Source organism: Hippopotamus amphibius, chromosome 1 (assembly GCF_030028045.1).
Source record: "Hippopotamus amphibius kiboko isolate mHipAmp2 chromosome 1, mHipAmp2.hap2, whole genome shotgun sequence".
Lineage (NCBI taxonomy): Eukaryota > Metazoa > Chordata > Mammalia > Artiodactyla > Hippopotamidae > Hippopotamus > Hippopotamus amphibius.
The window spans coordinates 213,698,356-213,715,884 of NC_080186.1; the positions used below are offsets into that span (position 1 = coordinate 213,698,356).

Genomic DNA, 17,529 nt, shown 5'->3' on the forward strand with positions numbered 1-17,529 from the left:
GGTCCCCGGTGCCCACAGTCCCAGCCCCGGTCAATCTCTGAGCTAATCGCTACCATGGAGGTCAAGGAGGGAAAGACATTCCTTGAAGCCTTGGACCCCCCAGTTCTGTAAGGTCTGGAATTCTCCCTGTCTTGCTTCTGCCCCCATTTCCTACTGAGCACATCACTTCCTTCTCCAACCTGTACTTTGACCTGAAACCAAGCCTGTCTGCATGAGGCCTGACTCCCTCCCCATCCTTTGGACTGCTGGTCCCTGTTCAAACAAGGGTCATCCAGAAGCCGGATTCTTGACACCTGCGTGACCCTGGAACTACCTGTGCGAGGGTCTCCACCCAGGTGGACCACCCCTGTGAATCTCACTGCTGGCCCAGAATGAGCCCTTGGTGGCTACTCCCCGCAGGACTCCTCATCCCCCAGCCTAGTCACATTCTTCCTGGCTTCCCCCTTCACTGTGGTCCCATCTGAGTGTCGACACCATTGTAGATGTCTGTAGATTTTCGAGCAGAAAAGGAAGGGATGTGAAGCAAATGATGTTTGAGAAATATTTGCCAATTGTGACACAGAATGGCTTAGAGTGGATGGAGACTACAAGAAGAGCACAGGCATGGTGGCTGTGGGTGAAACTGGTAAAGAAAATAAAGGCTTGAACTAGAGAGGGAAGTTAGGAACAGAGGAAGAAATGCAGCTGATTCTTTCTCCTTAGACCCTCTTCAATTCTCCTATACAGTTGTGACATCTTAAAGCTTGATGCTAGTAGAATCAAGAGTAATACCACTTGGTTTAAATCATGAAGCCAGAAAAATGGAAAAACACAGGAGGGTCTGCTATAGCAGTGCTCTCAATGACCTGAAGGCCAGGGTGCTCTAGTCTGGAACATGAAACGAGGCATTGAAGACCTGACCTCTCTGTGCTGTGACCACACAGGCAGGCACCCTCCTCCTCCCAGAATCTACAGAACCTACCCTGGGCCTACAAGAGCCAAAGACCAAAGTTGTTGAACCTGCTGAATGAAATTAACAATTCTGTTTTCTAGACTCTAGAACTTTGTCACTGGAGGCTCATCTCTGGTTTGGGTTCTTAGGGGTTCACGTGTCTAAGGAAATTTTCATGAAATCAATACCTAGTTCCAGCTCTAAATCTACCAATTATAAACTCTGGGTTTGAATGATTTTTCAGCTCTGGGAGGAGGCTGAATATCAACTAATCATAATTACTCTGACTTGATGGAATGTGACTTTAAATAGCTCTTGGAGATGGTGTCCTTATGAACCATGTCAGAGAATCAAACTCTGTCAAGTAGGATGCAGGGAGAGATGTGCAGCCAGAAATATGCAAAATCCCAATCTGTGGGCCTTTTTCTGGGAACTTGCAAGCACTGCTTCCTTTTTAAGCATTACATTTGAATAATTCCTCACATTTGATTCTTTGCAATTTCAAAGCTCCTCCTTGTACCTGACTTCATGTGATCCTCAAGACCAGGCATCACTGTGCCCTGACAAGACAGACGAGGCACATCAGATATGCTCATCAGATTAATCAACTTCTGGTGAGTAGCTAATAGGAGGCTAGGCAAGAATGGAGCCAGGACTAAAATCAGGTTCCTGGTTCCAGTCTCGTGCTCTTTTATTAGACTATCCTGTATGCACATTCAGCTCATAACATGCTGGCCTTATCTCTCTAACGCAGGTTAACAGCTCCTTCACATCATCCAATTACACAATACTAATGAGAGGCTGGGACCTGAGACCCTCTACTGAAGCACTTGAGCAAAAAAATACAAAGAAACTATAAAGGACTAAAAGTAACTGCATGCATGCCCAGCTGGGGCAAATTTTGAACAAGATACAAAAAGGCCAAAACCCAACTGCCACTTCTGAGGTGCTGGGAGCAAAAGCAGAGCACTGCACCTGATCCCTGCACACAGCACCTCCAAGGGGGTGGGCAGACCACCTGAGCCACCCCTCCTGCCTGCCGCAGCAATCCAGCCCTACCCTCACCCCATTTAAGGGACCAGCTCACTCCCCCTCGAGGGGGCGAGCAAGGGAATTTGTTACTTGTTTTCACTCCCTCCTGCTGCGGCATGAGTCCCAATAAAGCCTTCTCTGAACTCCTCATCTGGCCTCTTATCAACTTCTTTTGATTAAAGAGTCCAGGGACTTCCTTGGTGGTGCAGTGGTTAAGAATCTGCCTGCCAATCCAGGGGACATGGGTTCGAACCCTGGTACTGGGAAGATCCCACATGCTGAGGAGCAACTAAGCCCATGTGCCACAACTACTGAGCCTGCACTCTAGGGCATGTGAGCTACGACTACTGAAGCCCACGTGCCTGGGGCCCATGCTCCATAACAAGAGAAGCCACGTCACTGAGAAGCCCACACACTGCAACGAAGAGTAGTCCCTGCTTGCCACAACTAGAGAAAGCCTGCGTGCAGAAACGAAGACCCAATGCAGCCAATAAATAAAATAATTAATAAAAATTTTTTAAAAAACTAATAAAGAGTCTAAGAACCCAGGTCGGTAACACTAATAATAGAGACCACAGGTTATTAAACTTTGTCTATAAAGGGCCAGATAGTAAATATCTTAGGGTTTGGGGGCCATTCAGTTTCTGTTAGAACTAGTCACCTCTGCCGTTGTAGCACAAAAGCAGCCATAGGCAATATGTAAACAACTGCGCGTGACTGTGTTCCAAGAAAACTTTACTCACAAAAAAGTCAGTGGCCTGTGGGCTGTAGTTTGCCAACTCCTAATACAGACCAAGGGCGTACGGGGGACCGACTTCTTCCTGAGTCCTGCTGACTCCTTCTCTGTGCAGGGAGCCCTTTCAGCATGACCCTTGTGGTCTCTCCCCACCCTGGTGTGAGCTTCGAAGGAAAAGCTGGCCATGCGTGAGCTCCCCTAACTCTTCCTTACAAGCTTCCTGAGGAGACACACATCCTTCTCCAGGAACCTACTCTGCCCCGCAGGATGGGAAGCTGGCCTGGCCAAGGCTCTGCATGGGTACAAGTCTGTCTATTAATAGGGTTCAATATAAGAAACATTCTTGCTTTCACATATGAACCACATTCTCTAAAACTGGCTTCCTCAATAATCCGAGTAATAGCTGCATCTCCACATACTTGACTCTTTCGTCTTCTTTCTCAGCTGACTCAGAACTTGGGCAGGGAACTGAGAGGCTACTGATTAGGCCCCTCAGAGCCCTCTGCCTAGACATCAACTCATGACACTTTGATTAAGTGGGGAGGGGCAAGCTCTGGCTTACCTCTGCGGCACAGAGCAGTGCATGTACCATGAGCTCTCTCCTTGTCCCAGGGCACCGGCCTGCACGGCCGAGCTGGAGCAGATGCCAAGTCGGTAAGCTGGGCAGTCTGTGACAGTGGTTTCCCAGTAGTGCTGGCCACAGGCAGGCAGCTCCTCACCCAGCACTGATGGGATTCTGCAGGCAAAGTTGACCAGAAATTGCCAGCCTTTATTTCATAAACATTAACATTCATAAACGCATACAAAACTTAAGCAGGATTCTATCCTTGGAGACTGCTGGAATTTGACTAAAGACATTCATTGTTCATTGTGCCCCGACCTTGACCCAATGGCCACAGAATTCCCCAAATGCTCAACATGCATTTAACATATTTCTACTGCCACACGCAACACGCATGTATTACACATAGCATCCCTTGGAGGGACTGGGAACCAGGAAATAATTAGAATAATGCCAGGATAAAAAGGAACGGCACAATCTCTGCTTTCAAAGAGAGTGAGAAAACATAAGGGAGGCAGGTGGAGAATTCCAAGAGAGCATGACTTGCAAAATTTTCTTCCAAAACTTGCACACACACAAAAAGGAGTCTCTAAAACCTTCTTTAACAATGAGCTTCCAGTGTCTGCTGACCTTCCTGGGCACAGAGACCGAACGAGGTGGTGCTCCGGAACAGCAAGGCGGCTGGGGAGGCCAGGGCAGAGCCGAGGGTGGACGAACCAGGTGCGAGGCTCGTGCTTGCAGAGGTTTGTGGTCAGCAGTCTTTGGGACTCTGGCCTCTTTAGATGGTAGCAGGTACACCTGACAGGTTGTCAAAAGGTCCTTTTCGTCTCACCTCAGCTATTTTTGTAACAGGCACAGTGAAGTGAACCAGAGCACTTTCAACTGCTGCTGGGGGACCTTGCTGCATGAATTGCTCAATTTTGCTTTGAAATGGCTGAGACAGCAAGGAAGCATTTTTCATTTAAGCAGCATTAATATTCAGTCAGCACCCTCTCCCTTTCCCCTTTAACAGACGAGAAAGTGATTAATTTCACTTTCTCACGTCTTTACCCAACAACCTCATTTCAGAGAGGTGGCTACTGACGGGCCCTTGCTCTCTGGAGCAAAGCCCAGCTGCTTGATATTTATGAGCTAATTTTCAGGTTAATAATAAATAAAACTCTCTCTAATACATTACAGTTACTATCATCAGTTATTATCTGTGAACTCTGACCAACCTCCAATCTATTTCTTTTCTCTTTGATTTTTTGAGAAATCCAAAAGAGACAGAAAAGCCCAATCTACTTCTTAAATCTTTTTTTTCCCCCTGAATTCACTCATTTGTACACATTTAGCATCTCCAGTGTTCTGGGCTCCAGGCTAGATTCTGGAGATTCAAAGATGCTGTTGCTTGAGAACTAGTCAAATGGAGCAGCTGACAAATGACTCCACAAGTGCTCAGACCTTTTCGCAGATAAGATCAAAGATCTCTAGGGCCCAGAAAAGGCTGGGTCATTTCCAGGAGCAGGTAACACCTGAGCTGAGCCACAGACAGCTGAACAGCAATCTGGGAGGAAAACGGCGCGAGTCGCCCTTGGTGGGCTCAGGGCTGTACCGTGAGAGCTGGCAGCCCACCCCGGGCGCATCAGCGCCAACAGCAGCGTGTTTCACATGGGTTACAGTTTCCAAAGGCCTTTCACGTACTTTCTCCCATTTGACCATTCTGACCCTCCAAATAACCACGAGGCATTGCAGGCAAATGGCAGAGCAGCCCCCCACCATGCCCTCAGCATTTGGATCTTCTTTCCTTTGCTGCTTCCTTTTGTGGGAGCGTCTGGGGGATGAAGGGGCAAGATCCTGAAAGTCCTGCATATGGCCAGAACCATAAACTCAACAAAATGTCATTCTCCTCTATTTCTTTTCAGGTAGATAGATACAAAATCTGGTCTGCTGTTGAAAATAGTAGAAGAATTAACCCAGGCTCTTTTTTCATTGAACCAGAGACAATGCTTTAAAACAGCCTATGTGTTAAACAAAACCATCTGTGCTTATATTTCCAATAAAAATATTGACACTTGCTCTAAGTTTGAACTATCTCTGTCACTTTCCCCCTAGTAACGAACCATAACTGAACTGAACGGGTATGTACCCATTTATGCTCGATATCACACACACCAGGCACGTGCACTAAACCAAGAATGCACACATGTGAGGCCACACCGAGGGGACACCCTTAGAAGACTCTCCCGCTGAGGCATCTCCTGCTTTCTTCTTCTACTCACTCTGTCAGCCGTCTCCTCTCAGCGAAGCTGATCACTGTCCCATCTGAGGAAATCTGCAGAGCAGGATGAGCCGTTTCTCTCAACAAGAGAAACCTGGTTCCTATCATCATTAGAAAATAGGATTATAACATTACCGCAATGTCGAGTGCTATCCCTGAGCCAAGCCCCGCATTTCAGATCTTAGTCTCCCTTGCTTCTGACACCAAAATCCTCTGCTCAGGACTTTTCAGATCCACAGCAAAATTTCACCTGTGATGAGGGCTAGTGCACGCCAGTGGCTGGCCACCTCGCCCGGTGCCGCCGATGCGCCTCCTACACTAGCGCTCACACTAGCATGCGAAGTATGCTCCCCGCGCCAGCAGCAGCTACCTCACCTACAGCTAGTTAGAAATGCAGACTCGCAGGCCTGCCCCAGACCTCCTGAGCCACAGTCCGTATTTTAACAAGTTCCTCGGGAGAGTCATGTGCACATTAAAGTTTGAAGATGCACTGGGGTAACCTCCAGGAGTGGTTCTAACAGTGGAAGGTACAGGCACCATATTGGCACTGCAGGGAACACACTTCTGGACATACAGGCCCCATGCCCTCTCTTTATAAACATCAGGCTGGCCCTACCTACATCACACAAGACGCGTGTGCAAGTTTTTGCTGGTTAAGCAAATCACTTAACGTGCCACCTCAATTTTCTGCCATCTTTGGGTCTAGGATAAGATAATAAAATGACCATTTTTCCATTCCTCATTTCTTTTCACAATAACTGAGAACAGCCAAGCTCTTTGTTGTTGTTGGCACCATCAGGGAATTTTCTCCAAGATCCCCTTGAAGAGTTTCATCACTTTCTTGAGTTGCTCATTCAATCAACAAACATTAATTGGCACAAACCATGTGCTAGGCATGGAAAATAAACAGAAGAATAAGACTGGAAGCTTGTTCATAGAGTTCGCAGGGTAATAAAATAAGAATATCCTCATCCCACTCCTCCCCAACACACATACTCAAAACATACCGGCAAACTATGGCACATTGTGAGCCAAACAAGAATCACCTGAGGAGATTTAAAACACATGTCAGAGCCCATATCCAGGTAAATTAGATCAGGATCTCCAGGAGTGGGCCCCTGGCATCAGTATTTCTTAAGCACCTGGACTGAAAATGTCTTAAACCAGAAAAATAAAAGAAACACTTTGACCTTTGGTCAATCCGGGGTCCTCATGCCAAAACCCTAGCACTGCCAGCAGGCTGGGGGCTTGAAGAAGTGGCCCTCTGGGATGTCTTCTCCAGGTGGTAGAAGGGAAGGAATGGGAATGCTTGGAAATAGTTCTCTGGGTACAAAGGAGAAGGTACCTCTGGTGGAAATGAGGGCAGCTTCACTCTGTTCACTTGTCCCAAATGCATTGATGGCTCGCACGTAGAAAAAGTAATTGTCATTGGGTTGGAGGTTAACTTTCAGCTGGAGTCCTTTAATTCCAGAGAAAGATCTAAATATGAAGGGAAAATAATTTTAAATATAACGCTATGTGCTAAACAACTCATCGTATTTCAATTCTGTAATGAATGAACATCTTTTATTAACAACAAATTACTTATTTTTCCCTTTTTATAACCACAGAGTTAGCAAGGTAGATTCTACAAAATGGCCATTGTCCACTAAGTTTACTTTATCAAATCATTTCTACCTTGGTCAACTTTTGTTCAATCTCATGCCTTCCAAAATGCTCTTTGGAATACAGCCAATCAAACTTTTTATTCAGTAAACAGACTAGTTTTGTGGTTAATGAGTCTCTAAGCACATTGTTTTCTTTATCAAATTTTGGCTGAGAGGGCACTTGTGGATTAAGACGTTGTTAAACCAGTCTATAATGCAAAAGACACTATCTCATTAACAGATTCTGAACAGTGGAAAACTTAAGATGAGTGATGATTTTGTACATGGCCATCATGCCAGAGCCATCCAAGTTATATAAACTGAAGATCTCTAAAGAAGATAATATCCTTTAGAGCAAACTTAATCCTAGCAGGAAAAGAGAATTCTATTTGCCAAATAAAATCCCCAAAGTTGCTGTTCCTAAACCTCTCATTTACATTAAAAGAAAAGTACTGGTTGTGGTACCTAAATGATGGCGGGCTTGGCAGGTACAGTGTAACAGCCCAACCATTTAAGCACAAATGGATTTGCTGGATATGAAGACGGAGCTCTGAATTTGCCAATGAGCTGGAATAATTTTTGTGCCTCTTTTCCATTCTCTTTAATCTGCTTGATATCACATCCTAGAGCATTTATACAAATAAGGTATGAGTACTCTTTCTTTTAGCCTCCATTTGGAGAGGTTTTGTACAGAGTTACAAGTTGGGCTCCTTGTTAATAAAAGAAGTCCTAATCTGAGTACTAAAGAATCAGAAACCTGTTCCTGTGAGATGTGCATTGGATACTGGTCACTGAAAACAACAGTACAATAGCCTTCAAGTTCATTCATGGTTTTCTTTGCTTTGTTTGTTTTTTATTTTCTTTGTGTTTGTTTTATTATTAATGAATGTACCACAAAATCATTAGAATCAGAGTGGCCACTGTTCATTCTCGGATTGATTTTTTCTGTCAGGTTATTTCTACTTCTGCTGACTTACTTCATTCTTAGCACCTACCTTAGAGAATACCATGGAGGACCAGGAAAAGGAAAAAAGTATCATTAACTGAGGAAACAAATGAATTTTTAAAAGCAGAAAATCTGTACAGAGTAACGATCCCTCCCCCACCAAAGCCCCATGTCTAAAAGCACAAGAACTCAGTGTGTTCCTCAGCAGGAGGGGGCAGGGGAGGGGAGAAGCCTGAGTCTATTTGTGTATTTGCTATTTAGTACCTGCATTTGGAAAAGGTCAGTGCAAACTCCCCAAACTTTATTGGTTGTGATTTCAGAAACTACCACCTGACCAGGCCCTCAGAGAGTACTATCTTTAGAGGCATGGAGCATGGATGGATGAAACTGTGCTACACATCCACTGACAACTTATCATGCTTCCATTTATTAACAAAAAAAAACAGGTCCTATGACTGAGAATGCAATTCCCAACTAATAACTAGATTATTATTCTGGGGTAGTAGTATTTACTGATCTTATTTGAATTGATGACGGAAGATATGTTTTCAGTGTACATTAATTATAACAAGCTTACTATCTCAATAAGCACACTCAGATCTGAACTGAATTTCAGACTTGACCCACTTGTTAAATAAATATTTATTGATCACTTATTGTGCCCAGGCCCTGTCCCTGACTGAAGGGTAAGTGACGAGGAGAGGTGAGGAAATTTCATCTCTAGAAACTGGATAGAACATATGGGTTTCATTCTGTGATAATGCAGTTGTTAAATGCCAAGGATGCTGTTTTTTGGATGTTTTGCTCTTAAATTTTAAGTCTGTCAAGGAGGAAATTCCACACATATAGTCAATTGCATGCTATGTCTTATTAGTCATTTAAAGAATAAAACTTTACACAGTACAGAAGCCAATATATGGGATCAGATCTGCTTTCAGTGCGCGAACAGGTCTTGCAGACGTGACAAATATGCACAATGCCCTCGCTGACTCTATAAAAGCACCAGGTATGAAAATGAAAGTGATATGAAATATGGTAGGGTTTTATTGTTTATAAGTTGCTATCTGTGGGAAGACATTCTGGAACCTTTTTGAAACATTGAAAATGTTGAAGTATGTGGGCCAAATGATGGGATTCAGAATGTCCTTCTTGAGCAGTGGAGGAACTGAGGGTGCGGGGCGTGGAGACTAATATCACCCTGTTTGGTCCTGAGGGATGGCTGGTTAGCCAAAGACGGGTAAGATTCCTCAGAGGAGGAACAACCTAAGACAGGCACAGCCGCAGAGGGGCCAACAGGGGTGGTGCATAGAGCCTTCCTTATATCACCGTGTTTGGCCCTGGAGGATGACTGGTTAGCCAGAGACGGGTAAGATTCCTCAAGGGAGGAACAACCTAAGACAGGCACAGTCGCAGAGGGGCCAACACGGGTGGGGCACAGACCCCCAATATCTGAGAGAGGTCTCCTGCCCCCAGGGCTGTTTTGCTCTCCACCCCCAGCTCAAATCCACACCTGCTCAACTCGGACCCAGGAGGTAAACAAAGATAATTGCCTCAGTCATGTGAGGCCTTTGACTGTTTATGAGTGTAACCTGAGAATGTTAGCCCACGAACTCAATAAAAGCAGCCTGGGATGAGTCAGCGGGGCTCTTGATCCGAGAGGTCTTGAGCCCCCAGGTCCCACTTTTCTCTTCAGTCTGTGTCTGTGTCTTCTTCAAGCTTGCGGCACCCGTCACTCACCTCGAGTCGCCGAGCTGGTCTCGGCAGCTATCTTATGCTCAAGCACCAAGAACAAAGCAAAAAAGCTCAGCTACAAATGGTTCATTTCCATGTCTATTCTGTCTGACCTCACTTGAATGTCACAAAAGCCTTCATGTCAGCTGTCCCTGCTGTTTAGCCAAATGAAAACTTCAAAAAGGTTGGAACCTGAAATCTGAAGAGTGGCACTCTTCCATAGATTACATTTTTTATTTCAAAACCAAAAACTTGTCATAATTGCAACTGAATCCACATGAGTTATAATAAGCTTTGCATAGTTTGGAGTAGAATTCAAATTCACAGATAGTCAAACTAGGTAAGCGATTAGACAGCAAGTTGTTGGTCCTTAGGTAAGAAGAGATTTCAGCCTTATTAATAATATGATTAACATGATGATGTTAGACGTCTAGAGCCAATAATAAAATTCAAAAGGCAAGAAGAAATACGACTCAAAGGGTCTCCCTTTGGGTCGTAAGTATGGGATCCTCTCTACAAGTATCATAGTGCAATGGAAAGGGAAGGCTTTATATGTGGAGGTTCTGGGAATGTGAGAGCAAGGAAGCATCTAGAAACCCTGACACATCAGCAAATTAGCTGATTGGTGGTGGAGCATAAGCATGCTGTGGGGTTTGATCACAGAGCTTTGCAGCCAGCAAGTCCTCAAAGGACTTTCAGCTTGCTCACTGGTAGGACAAAGGGCATTTGTTAAACTCCAATGCTGTAAGGCAGAGAGAACTGATTTAAAGGAGACCCACTGTCTTCTCAGATGTCTGAAAAGCTGCCATGTGAATGAGACTGGTCTCCTCTTCTGCTGTTTCAGAAGGAAACAAGTAGAAGCCCCCAGGAGGCTGATGTGTGTCAATATAAAAAAGGCCTCTCTAACTTGAGCCCTTTCGTTCTTTAGTTTTTGCAAGGAATGACTGAAAAGTTTGCCACAACTAATGGGGCAAGAATTATTGATATTTTACATGGGAATTCAAGAGGATCTTTATGAAGAAAAATGGGGCAAGAATTATTGATATTTTACATGGGAATTCAAAAGGATCTTTATGAAGAAAAAACCATTAGGGACTTAATGCTTAATGGGAAAATACTAAAAGCATTCCCATTAAGAAAGAGAGACAGACATGAGGTTAAAAAAAATTGGGAGGTGGGAGGTAAAATTATTATCATTTGCAGATAATATGACTGCTATCTAGAAAACCCAAGAAAATCAGACAAAAAAACCTCAAAATTTAGTGAGATAGCTGGATGTGAAACTAATATAAGAAATCAAAATCGTTCATATACAAATAGCAACTAGATAGAAGCTAAAGGAAAAGAAAGATCTTATTTAGAATAGTGGCAAACATAACAAAAGTATATAAGATTTATATGAAAAATATTTTTGAAAATGGTACTGAAGGAAAACACACAAAAGACTTGACTAAAAGGAAAGGCATATCAGTTCTCAGATATAAAAATGCAACATCACAAAAATGTCATACTCCCTAAATTAATCTATCAATTTAACATGACATACGGAATTGTCAGGGGCAGGGGAGTAGAGATGACTACACAGTCTGACTCTAAAGATCATATGAAAAATAAACTAGCACATAGGAAAAAAAAGAGTCATGAAGGGGCAACCTAACCTACATGAATTCTAAAATTATAAAGCTATAATAACAAAAAACAGCATGGGGCATAAAGAGATGGGTCAATGGAACAGATTATAAGGGTGAGGAATAGAGCCAAACACATAGGAAGTATAATAATGGAAGTATTTCAGATCAGAAGGGAAAATTATGGGTTTTCTTGCTGGCACAGCTGGATAGCCATACTAGAAAAAATAAAATTCCCTACTGCATACTTCCTCCTGAAAGTAGAACTAAACTAACATTAACATTAAAAAATATACATGGCAAAAAATTTAAAAATTTCAACTCATATAGATGAAGGCTAATGTTTGAAAAACAAAGAGCTTCTACAAATCAATAAAAAATACCACACTCTAATGGAAAAAATGGGTAAAGGAAATGAACAGTTCATAGAAAAGGAAGTACATGGCTCTGAAACATACAAAAAGATGTCCAATCTAATAGTAGAAATGCACAATTATACTATAAGATTCTATGTTCTACTTATCAAACTGTCAAAGTTCACATTCTATCACATCCTGTGTAGGCAAAGGTATGAAGAACCAAGCACTCATATGCTGCTAGCCAAAGTGTAAACAGCTACAGCCTCTATGGAAACAATTTGGCAATGCCTAGCAAAATTCAAAATGTTCATACCTTCTAGCCAATCACAGTATTTATAGGAATTTATCCTACAGATACACTTGCACATGTATGAAATGATATATACACAAGGTTTTATTCTGCAGCATTCTTTGTGAGAATGGAAACAACAAGAGCCTCTCAATTGGTCAAATAAATTAACTATATTCTCTCAGCTATAAAAAGGGATGAGAAGGAGCTATATGTTATGAGGTGGATAGACCTAGAGTCTGTCATACAGAGTGAAGTAAGTCAGAAAGAGAAAGACAAATATTGTATGCTAACTCACATATACGGAATCTAAAAATGGTACTGATGAACTCAGTGACAAGAATAAGGACACAGATGCAGAGAATGGACTGGAGAACTCGAGGTTTTGGGGGGGGGCGGGGGGTGAAGGGGAAGCTGAGACGAACCGAGAGAGTAGCACAGACATATATATAGTACCAACTGTTAAACAGATAGTCAGTGGGAAGTTGTTGTATAACAAAGGGAGTCCAACTCAAGGATGGAAGATGCCTTAGAGGACTGGGATGGGGAGGGTGGGGGACTCGAGGGAAGGTGGGGGGGGAGTTGAGGGAGGGAGGGAATATGGGGATATGTGTATAAAAACAGATGATTGAACTTGGTGTACCACCCCCAAAAAAATAAATAAAAAATAAAAAAAATTTTTAAAAATTAACTATATTCTTAGAATACAATGGAATTGTGTTTTTAAAAACTGATGCAGTTCCATCTGTATTGATATGAGATACCAGGAAATATTTTTAAACCAGAAAAGTAAGGTGGTAGAAATATATATAGTATGTTACCATTTGCTGAAAAAAAATATAAATGTACATATATATATGCACAGACTATCTAAAACGATAAATGTGAATCAGATAACAGTAATTACCTTTGGGAAGGTGAACTGAGTAGATGAAGTATAGATAGAAAGGAGACAATTTTCACTGTATTCCTTTTTCGTATCTTTTGAATTTGTACCATATGTATGTATTATCTATCCAAAATTAATTAAACAACTTACTTTTAGAGCTATTCAGGAGTTTGTTGAATGTGTTTGCAAAACGCACATTAGTTGGAACTCTGTAAAGTAACTTCTCTAGGAATTTTATAATTCAACAATTTGTGTTGCATGGAAGGAAGGGGTGTACACGTGCTGAAGGTAAGCTGAGGGGCTGGTCACCACGAGGAGTGGCTGTCCTCTGCAGTGCCATGTCTCATACCTGGATCGAAGCATGCTTCCTCCCAGGAAAAGGGGGTGGCATGTGTACAAACAACAAAGAGGAATCCAGTGCCCTGACTCCTGGAAGCAGCCTACGGATGGTGCTGCCACTGCAGTGCACAACAGATGGCTAAGTATGAACTGTTTTTTAAAAACACAGTGGGCTCTTACTATTGGCAGCACCAACATTCAGCCAGTCAATCAACACCATACAATGTGAACTGTGAACAGAGCACACTGTGGGGCCCTATGGGGACCAGCTAGTAACGCAGTGTTTCCCATACCTGCCTGGGCATATTAGACCTCCTGAATTGGAATCTCTTAAGAGGGGCCTGTGAATATAAACTCTAATGAGCATCCCAGTTGTTTTTCTTTGATCAGTTAGGTTTGAAAGACATAATCATAAGATAGTGTGGGGTGAGAAGGGGTGGGAAGGAAAAACAGGAAAAAGAAGAAAAGTCCATGAGAACATAAGCAACAGGAAATACAAGAACAACTAATCAAATAGTTTTAGCTATTGGAAGCATTTTATAAAACCTTAACTAACCATAAACATGGAATTTTTTGCTTAAGATGAAAAATTTTGGTTAAGAAAATGTTTTATATATTGATTTTTTTTTTTAAACAGTAAGTAAAAATTAAGAAAATGTTTTATAGAAAGCAGGGAGGGTTGGGGGGGAATGAATTGGGAGATTGGGATTGCCATATTACACATTACTAATAAGAAAAAAAATACCAAATTGTACACTCTAAATATATGCAGTTTATTGTATGTTAACTGTATCTCAATAAAAGTTCTTAAAAAAATAAATAATAAAAAAAGAAAAAAGAAAATGTTTTATATATTGATTTTTTTTGGTTTTTTTTAAAACAGTAAATAAAAATTTCTGAACAGGACTATTTTTCATTTGATAAATGAGGATATTATGAGACTCAGTGTTAAGTAAACATCACTACTAGTTCACAAGCCTACAGAAACATAACATGAGGGCTGAATCCTGCTGACCCCATGGAACTTAGGCTTCCCTGTGATTAGACTCCCTCGCAAAATCGAAGAGAGCCGAAGAATTCCAGTGGAAGGAGCCTAGAGTTTTGTTTTCTCTACAGTTAGTTACCCTCCAAAGTTTGAATGATACCATTTATATTTTAGGCAGAGAATCTTAGGAGCCTAGTTACATTCATTCATTCTTCTGGATTCTCTAAGCTCTCCTTTACCACTCCAAGGTCACACAGGTGGACAATTACTTGAGGTCCCATAGAACTGCCTGCATAGAATGGCGATTTAATATTATGCTTTCCAAGCCCATTTAAAAAATTGTTATATAGGGAATGGTTTTGCATCTTTTGTAAAACTGCTCTTAAAAACAATCACTATCATCTTGTTCATTACCCCTTATATAAAGATCTACATGAAAAATTCATCTTAGAACTGAATGTCAAGAAATATAATTCTCTCTTAGTGAAGTGTTGTGCTTCCTTTTTTAAAAAAGATAGTTATGTAATCTTTTTCTTTCTCCCTCTTGCTCTCTCCCCCACTCTCCTGTTTTCACTTTAGCTGCCAGGAAGTTCATGTTTAAATTTTATGTTCCACTGAGGTACTGTTCTTAACCTGTGCTTTCTGATACAAACTCCCGCATTATCTGGCTCTCGCTCTTACAGGGTTGTTCTTAGTGGCTCTAGTATGTCTGGGTCTTTTATTGTGAACTGGAATACTTTTGGAAATTGACAGATCGTAAATTAGAAGTGAAGGAACTGGTTGGTTTTCCATTGACTGAGGTTTTACTACACAACCAGGTGTATAGGATTTTAAATGATCAAAGTTAAATCAGATTCATTTGGGAAGAAAGAAAATTCATTTAGAAAAAGCTGAATGCCAAGAATTTTGTTGGGGGTGGGGGTGGGGGGCAGATATCTTCCCATAACCCTCTCTTCCAAGGGCTCCCTGAAGAGGAATATTACAGCTGGATCAGGAAAACAATGCCATATAAAGACTGTCTATTCCCTCTTAATTACGCCATTAATTTTGGCCCAATCACGTCAGTGACTCTTCTGTCACTCTGTGAAGCAAGCACAGGGCAGGAATGACTGCCCCCTTTACCCATAGGTTGTGGAGAAGGTCCAGTCACTTGCCCTTGGCCATATGGTCAGTCATCACCTAACCAGCTGAAAGCTTAGTAAAAACTTTTTTTTTTTTAGAAATTTTATTGAGATATAATTGACATACAATAAACGGCATATGTTTAAAGTGCACAATTTGATATTTTTTTCTTATTAGTAATGTATATATAGCAATCCCAATCTCCCAATTTTTTTTTTTTTTTTTAAGAAAAAAATTCTTGGATTCTTCATCTCCTGCTCAGGCACTAAGTTCATTAGGAAATTCACCCCTATTTGTCCTTATTATACGGACAAAGTGGCAGGGGTCCCCAGCGAGAATACCCAGCTATGACAGAGAATCCTGTTCCTGCCCCATCACATGTGACCCCAAAAGCTAGAAGCAGGAGAAACAGGAGCTCACAGGTTCAGCACCCACAGCCCTACCCACTCTGGAGAGGCTCCCAGAGAAGGTGGCCTGGGAGGGTCTCCCCGCCCACAGCCTCGGCCAGGGCCAGGGAGCAGGAAGTTCACTACCAACGGCTTCTGTGGCGTATTGCGTCTCACAGATTTGTCATTCAGTACACAGCTTCTTTCTGCACAGCCCACACAGCTAATCCCTGTACTATATTTCTCTCAGTTTTCCCTCCTCCACCCACAGCTCTGCTGACTTCTCTCCACACAGGAGAGACAGAACAGCTGAGGAAACAGCCGAGGGGTGGAAAATTTTTGAAAGTGTTTTGAGCCCACCCAACCTAAGGAGAGCATTCAAAGAAAAACAGGAAAGGGTGAGTAGGAGCTCCCTCAACCCCCACACACAAGCCAGGGATCGTCACTCCCGCCCACCCCCAAGCCCAACAGGGGCCGACTGCTGCCAGGGAGCCACAGCGCCCACACACCAAAATATGCAAATATGTTTTCTGTGAGGGTGATGGAGTGGAGGCAACTGCTCAGCTATTTCCGACAGCACGTCAGGGAACTCGGGAGCACAGTAGGCTCACTGCATTCAAACACCTACTCCAAGAGGTTAACCAGCACCTTTGGTCTTAAATTGGAATTTCTAGAGGCCATCATACTGAGAGAGTGAATGTAGGTCCGAAGATGGATGTTTCTGTCCTAGCAACCAAAATTAGACTCCCTGATCCAAAGGGTAATCAGTGCCCTCTGTGTGTGTATGTGTGATTTCATATCACTCATCCTTTTCTCCCTTGCCATTTCCTTTCAACTTCTCTTCCTACTCCAGACCAGAGCTTTTAAGGCTGTCTGTCTTTTCAGGGATTGAGGGTGAGAATGGGATGTAAATTCATTTAGTTCTTAGTTCTCTTTAGCTCTCCATCTCTCCTTTGCTAGAGATTCCAGCCAGTCAGATGACTTGGAGTTGGCAAGACAAAAGGACATTGGCTAATGCCATCATCCATCTACTCATTCACTCATTAAATAGACCTTTAATAAACAGCTGCATAGGTAAGGTTCCTATCCTTACCCAGTTTTTTGTGGGGTTTTTTTGTGTTTTGTTTGTTTTTGCATCTAATTTAGCATAGGGGTTTTGCATAGAACCTAAAATGTATGTAAGGGTTATGTAACCAATGGGTAAACAAGATTACAAGCGTGCTTCTCTATAAGTGATCCATGAAAAGGTTTCCAGCCCACAGGTTAGACTAGTCCTATCTCCTAGTTAAGTACCCGAGCCCTAAAATTAACTCATTCACCATTCTTCTTTACTTTGTTGGCACAGTTTATTTTTTTCCCATTTTGAATAAGAGATTATCCTCAAAGCTGACCTAACTTTTCTTGCTGGTGTCAATATTATGTATTGAGTAGCTACAATATGCCAGACACTGTCTGAGGCACTGAGGCTACAACTTTACATAATAATCCCTTCATGGAGCCAACTAGTGAGTGGGATCAGACAATCCTGGGCTTGCTGTTCTTTCCAAGATACAAAATAACTTCAATTATGCACTGCAATGCAGAAAACCAAAGTGAAGAATGTGGTTCTAACAGAATGAAAAAGTAGGGGTTGTTTGCCTTTGTTGGCCAGGGGTGATCAAGTGTTGAGGTTCTTTGTTCATGAATTG

The 17,529-nt window shown here is 42.4% G+C and overlaps 1 protein-coding gene across 1 annotated transcript in view; it reads right to left on the reverse strand.

The window, feature by feature from the left end:
- The window catches only part of CMYA5 (cardiomyopathy associated 5), a 94,336-nt gene that overhangs the window by 2,910 nt on the left and 73,897 nt on the right, over nucleotides 1–17,529 (reverse strand). Inside the window, exons 10-12 of the mRNA XM_057740393.1 lie at nucleotides 6,867–7,000; nucleotides 5,523–5,622; nucleotides 3,262–3,435 (exon numbers count right to left, since the gene is read on the reverse strand). Coding sequence (XP_057596376.1) covers nucleotides 3,262–3,435; nucleotides 5,523–5,622; nucleotides 6,867–7,000 — 408 coding nt within the window. The remainder of the gene's footprint in view (nucleotides 1–3,261; nucleotides 3,436–5,522; nucleotides 5,623–6,866; nucleotides 7,001–17,529) is intronic.